The sequence below is a fragment of the Microplitis mediator genome, chromosome 11 (genome assembly GCF_029852145.1).
Source record: "Microplitis mediator isolate UGA2020A chromosome 11, iyMicMedi2.1, whole genome shotgun sequence".
In the NCBI taxonomy this organism is placed as follows: Eukaryota; Metazoa; Arthropoda; class Insecta; order Hymenoptera; family Braconidae; genus Microplitis; species Microplitis mediator.
In genome coordinates, this window is record NC_079979.1 from 19762027 (window position 1) to 19768469 (window position 6443).

Below are 6443 nucleotides of genomic sequence, written 5' to 3' on the forward strand. Positions count from 1 at the left end.
TCTTAGAAACTTGCGGCTCAAAAAATTAAAAATTATACGTCTATTTTCCCGAGTAAAAATATTTGGTCGGAATAACGTCGAAATTTGATTGTTTTTAAAAAAAAGGTCGAAAATTGGCCGATAAATCGACTCTGCCTATTTTCGGCTTTTTTCAGCCGTAGAATTTTTTTTTTTTTTTTTTTTTTTTTTTTTTTCAAATTATAGAACTTAAAAAATTTTCAAGTTGTGGAACTTAGAAATATTTAAAAACTTCAAAAGTCTAAATTTATCAAACAATTTGTCGGTGTTTAAATTAAAATTTTTCAATGAAAACGATAACCAAGAATATAACATATTTGAATTTTCATACATCAAATATATATCGTATATTTATTTTTAGTAGCGGTTATTAAAAATTCATTTATAAAAATTAAATAAATAGATAACGAATAGAAATAAAAAAATATAAATAAAATCAAAATTTGAAAACTAAATGCCACGGAAGCGGGAAAAAAAAATATAAATGAAATTGATTGATAATAACGTGGGCAGAATATTTACCTACAGAATTTCAATTTTGTTGTTGTGTAAATAAATTTGATATTTATCAACGAAATATTCATTATTAATTCACACAACGATGTGGTGGCGTCGTTTTCTCTGCAGAACACACAAATATCAGATAAATCAACATTCAATAATTTTAATAATTTTTCCCATTCAAATTCGTGATTACCGATTTAATTAAATATTTACTCATCACTCTATTGTTATAAGAAAAACCCATAGAATTTTTGTTTACTGCCTTCGACAAATTCCAGGTTTTATTCAAAATTCCGCGGTAATTTATGAAGCTGTAATTTTTTCCGTAATGTTACATAAATTCATAAATTATATCGGCGTAAAATTTCGCGATAAATTGTCTCGTTAATTGGAAAATAATAAAACTAATTAGCAACGAAAATTTAATTAGCAAAAATAACAATGCAGACACGTAACTATTCCAGAGGTAATAAATCTAAATAAAATTTTTAGCTATTTCGCAACACAAATAAAATAAAGCCGTGATTTACGTTCATTAATTTCCCGCGGGAATAATATATACATGCTAGTATATTCTGTTAATGCAATTATTATCGTGCATGTTTGAAACTCGAAGATTTTCGTCAGTATTGTTTCTCATCACGGACTTAATCAAATTTTGAGTTAACTTTCGCTAAATTTCGTTACATTGTTAATCAAATATAAGTAACTTGGGTTTTTATTCAACCAAAAAAAAAATTAAGCTTCAGGCTTCTATTCAATCTATACCATAACCTTCTAACAAACGAAGAAACCGAAAATGGTCAAAAAAAAAATTGTTGATTTGACGTGAAATGTCTCATATATTTTTTTTTTGTTTTGTCTCAGCATGAAAAAAGAAATAACGTCGAAGGGCATTGAAATAAGCTGTCACGTATGTCACTGAATTTTTTTTTTTTACTTCAAATCCATATGCCACTAAAATATGAATCCACATATAAATGCACACACTTGTGTTTGATGTTTTGTCGTTTAAAAGTTCTACAATCGTTTATTAAATTTATATGTATATATATATGAATATTTTTAATATTGAGACGAAATTGCGGCAACTTGTCATTGAAGATTTTTATGAAGAAGAAAAAAGAAAAATAAAAATTTATAAGACAATAAAAATTGTTTTTAAAACTTTTGCCGAGGGAAATTCTAGCAGAGCAAAATTATCATTCAACTGAAACCTTTCAATGGGTTTTGATCATACGATAAAAGTTTACTAGTGAAAGACCAAAGTTCAACTTAAAGTTTCATTTTTTTAATTAATTTTATGGTATTAAATTATTTTATTTTCTTAAGTACAAGAAAGGTAATTACATTTTCTGAGAGGATTTGTGACTGATCATAAGATCAAACAAAAAATATGATTATGCTGTCGATAGATAACTCCATTGTAAAGTACAAAAGAGAAAATCTAATACACAGATCGTCAGAGCACGACCAAATAGACTAAAATGCTTTACTCCTTTCTCTTCAATTACTTTTTTTTTTTTTTTTTTTTTTTTTTTTTCAAGTATATAATATATCATTTCATCTTCTTTTGAACGTACGCTGCCGAGAGATCTATTTACTAATGAAAATTTGTTATTTCAAAATTAATTTATTTAAATTAAAAACTCGTTTCCCCGATTGTCAATAAAACAAAAAAATGCTCGAATATTTATTAATAATTTTTAGTAGATTTCATAGAAATCTATCTTTTGCATTTGTCCTCATGGTGGAATTTTCAAAGAATTTTGCCATAATCTATCATAATTAATCAAGTAGGTTCCAAAAATACCATTGGTTCAAAAATTTATATATGTAGGGGAGGGTGGGGCAGAGCGGCCCCCCTGAAATTTTGATAAAAAAAAAAATGTTTTTTTTTTTCGACTAATTACTATAAATCCGATATGTTTGCGCATTTTTACCCCTACGCATGACATTTGGGGCAAAATGGACAAGCCCAAAATTTTGAAAAAGTGATTTTTTCATATTTTTATCGTCAAATTAAAAAAAAATTATTATAATTCCACATTTCTAGCCCTACGCATAATACCTGGGGCATAATGGACCAGCCGAAACTTCCGAAAAAATTATTTTTTTATATTTTTCGGCCGTTTCTCTATGTAAGAGGCAAATTTGGTCGCTAAAAATTTATAAAAATTAAATTTTTTTTTTAGTTGATAAATTTTTGAAATAAAGTAAAACTGTAGAATTGATTTTTTTTTTTTTATTAAATAACAATTAGTAATTAAGGTAATCGAGAGTGAACGATTTATTACACTTTAAAAAATTTTTTTCGAGTAATATAAAACCAAAAATAGTTGTCAAGAGAAAGAAATACATTCTTAATGATGAAAACAATTTAAAAAAAAAAAAAAAACGAAAAAAAAAATTTTTTATCACTTTGGAGGGGGGCCGCTCTGCCCCACAAAAAAAAAATTTTTTTTTCAGAATTTTGGCAAAATGTCCATAAATTTGTTCGAAATAGGACAAAAGCAAAGTGATCTTATGGTTGAAAGCCACAAAAAATAATAATTGGCTTAGGGGGGCCGCTCTGCCCCACCCTCCCCTATGTATATATTTATGACGCGCCTTTTTGCGACGATAGCTAAGTTGCGACGATGGTTAAGTTCGAAGATGAGCAAAATCGGTCAACTAGTTTAGAAATGGTGGACATTTGAAATTTAAAAAAAAAACGAAAAATCCTACTTTTCTGTTTTTTTCGTAAATAGCTTTTCAACGGGTATATCTATCCTTATTATGTAAAAAGAACTTGATAGCCGACAAAAAAAACTATATTTTCCTTTTTTTATTTTTTGTTTTACGATAATTGTTCGACTTTGAATAAGGGTTCAAAGTCACGTAATTGACTTATGTGTTATGGTGATAATGCTATTGTTAATATCTTAAAAAATTTTTGATGGGTGATTATTAAATTATATATACTTATTAAAAGTGGAATAATTATCGTAAGAAATCTGCTTCCATTTCGGATGCCGAATGGCCTTTTTTAAATTTGTATTCGTGAAAAAAAAAGTTGTTATCCCTACACCTGAAATTATAAATTTTACAGTTCATCTGTAACGAGATTAATTATTATTAATGGTTGCATTAATAAATTAACTTCCAATAACATTTCCACGCGGGAGTGAAAGTTAATAATGTTCTTTTTTTAATTTTAAAAGGTGGCATTGTCATGATAATTAGTATATATATTAATTAAATTGAAATCGGTTGGTGCAATACTCATTAATGATTAATCCAATGAATAAACGATTAATTATTATTTAATCATAAATTTATACAGGATATTAATTATGATTAATAAATTTTATTTTACAATAATAATAATAATACTCCAGAGTGAATTTGCAAGAATATGAAATATATTAGTTTAGTTTATTCAAATTTCCTCAACTGATCTTTAATATTCCCGTTATTCGATGCTGGCTATTTATTCATCAGCATCAAAATTCCTATAATACCCTCTCACACATTCACATAATTTACACATTCTTGTACAATATATATATATATACGCATATTTGCCGAAAGCATTAGAATGCGCGAAAATCATCCGACCCGAATATTCGTGATAGGACGAATTGTCAAGTATGATCGAATAATAATAATTTTATGAGAATTCGCGGGTTTGCCACATCACTGGCTATGAGTAAAAAGGTCGCCTTTCATAAATCCTCTTTTATAAACGAAAAGATCCATAAATCTCGTCAGCCCATTCATCGTGAAACGATTTTGTCGACAGAAATTGTGTACCATATTCACTATACTTATATATGTTTATTTATTTGTACATATATGTATGTATATAAATATATATAGAGAAACGTACTGTCAGACGTACTAAACCTTCAAGCTTTTGTACTACTTGCGCCCGAACGAACGACAACTTTTACTACTACATCCCAACTAAAACTCCTACTACAGCTATGATTTTATATATATTTATATATATAGTGCTTTTATCAGAAACTAGTAGCACTAAATAGAGTATTACTAGTAGATATATATAAATATATGTTGTTCTCAGGGAATATCATACAATACTTTAATACTTTTAGCTGTAACTCTCGACTGAAGAACAAGAAAAGAGAATATATGATTTAAGATTGCAACCGCTGTCATAAATGATCGATGCGCTATTGCTAAAAATAGTCACGTGTAATATTTTTTGTTAAACATTTTTAAAATATAAACATAAATCTCGACCCCGTTTTCCGGCGTTTCGATTCCAATCATTTAGAAATTTATCATTTTTAAAAAATTACATTTTCAAATTGAACCAAATTTCTAACTTTCCGTTCGAAGAAAAAGTACTTGCGCGTAATTATTTAAATAATTTTATGAGGAATTTTATTATAAATAAACAACAAAAATATTTAATTATCAAATATATTTATTCGTTAAATATTTTCTGGACAAATTGGAGTCTTAGGCATTTATATTGTTGTTGGTGTTGGTGTTTCTATTCATGGAGTTTCTAAAAAAATTATTGCGATATATGTATATGTATAAACATTCGATGTATGGGTCAGTTGTTGCGAAAATTGAATGATTGATTATCTTACTCTTTGCTCGGACGATGGAGACTTCTTCTGTAGGATCCAGAGTTTATGTTGACGTTGGTATTAGCATTCTCGTTTGAGTTCGAATTTTCATTGGACCCCATGGCTACGGGCATACTCATAGGCATCGGCATAGCCATGGGCATAGGAAGTACTCCTGGATTAATACCAACATTGCCAGGTGCCATTGGTAAATTAGCCATTGCCGAGGGGGGGAAATATCCCGGATAGTAGTTTGGTGGTTGCACTGAATTTAAACTCGCTCCTGGATACATTGACCCGGGGTATCCTGGTCCGGGTAATGACTGTCCGAAACCTAATCCTCCATTATTTGGATAGTACTAAATTTAATTTAATTTATTAACTCTTTTTTATCCACTATCCTAATTTTTTAATCTACTGCCCGAATAAAATTTAAAAAATGACGTATTCATTTTTTTTAATTTTCTTGAACTGTCACTTGATATTTATAATGAAGGAAAATAAAAATTTTTGTTCTCAGTGTTTAGAATCAAATGGGGTAAGTTGACCACTTTGGGTAGGGAAGAAATTTTTTTTAATATTTTCAAAAGGTTGTCAACTTGTCCCATTTTTCTCTAGACCATGAATATTTTTTTTTTTTAATGGAACTTATTTTTGACCGGGTTAGAAAAATATATGTATATATTTACGTAGATATTGCGATTATTTATGATAATAATAATAATAAACTAATATATAAATTTTACCTGGGCTAAAGCAAAACCGACAGATGCCAGAAACGAAAGAATTCCACGTAGCATTTTCAATCTTGTATAGCACGATTGCTTTTGTGCTGCAGAAAATAACTAAATCCGACTCAACCCAGCTACTGTTTTTTATAACCTGAACCGACAGCTATACAAAGTGAACTCACACACACACAAAGTTTAATCTATAAATACTAAACGTCAATTAAATATTAAATTGAAATTAAAAATAAAGATATTTAAAAAGTTTAACATTCGATACCAAAGTCGAATAAAATTGCCCAATGCAAGTATCAGATAGCAACAAAAAAATAATAATAAAACTTAATCGTAATTATCGAACTCGATAAGTTAAATTGGAAAAGTTTAGATTGACATTTTTATTCATATAATTATTCATCGTCATTATTTTGAATGATAACAATAACAATAACTTTTATTATCATTAAAATGGAGTGAAGCGAGTTGGGCTATTAGAGGATGAATTAAATGGCAAATATATAAATAACATGAATACATCGAGAAATGGGAAAATAATTAGTCGAAATGATCAGCAATGCCCGCGAATCGTTAACGAAAGTAGATCGGA

At 28.3% G+C, this 6443-nt stretch overlaps 1 protein-coding gene across 1 annotated transcript; it reads right to left on the bottom strand.

Annotated features, from left to right (window-relative positions):
• Positions 1-4944: 4944 nt before the first annotated feature.
• LOC130677989 (putative uncharacterized protein DDB_G0293878) lies at positions 4945-6011 on the bottom strand. The gene is made up of 3 exons (XM_057484932.1): positions 5855-6011; positions 5130-5467; positions 4945-5041 (listed from the first exon to the last, which is right to left on the bottom strand). The coding sequence occupies exons 1-3, from the start codon at positions 5906-5908 to the stop codon at positions 4993-4995; spliced, it is 441 nt and encodes a 146-aa protein (XP_057340915.1). The 5' UTR covers positions 5909-6011; the 3' UTR covers positions 4945-4992.
• Between the last annotated feature and the right edge of the window lie 432 nt (positions 6012-6443).

What these genes read in the sequence shown, in the direction of transcription:
- LOC130677989 (XM_057484932.1), bottom strand. Translation starts at nt 5,908, where the DNA reads ATGCTACGTGGAATTCTTTCGTTTCTGGCATCTGTCGGTTTTGCTTTA. An exon ending in TCGGTTTTGCTTTAGCCCAG is followed by an intron (nt 5,468 to 5,854) that starts GTAAAATTTATA and finishes AATTAAATTTAG; the next exon opens with TACTATCCAAATAATGGAGG. An exon ending in CTCCATCGTCCGAGCAAAGA is followed by an intron (nt 5,042 to 5,129) that starts GTAAGATAATCA and finishes TAATTTTTTTAG; the next exon opens with AAACTCCATGAATAGAAACA.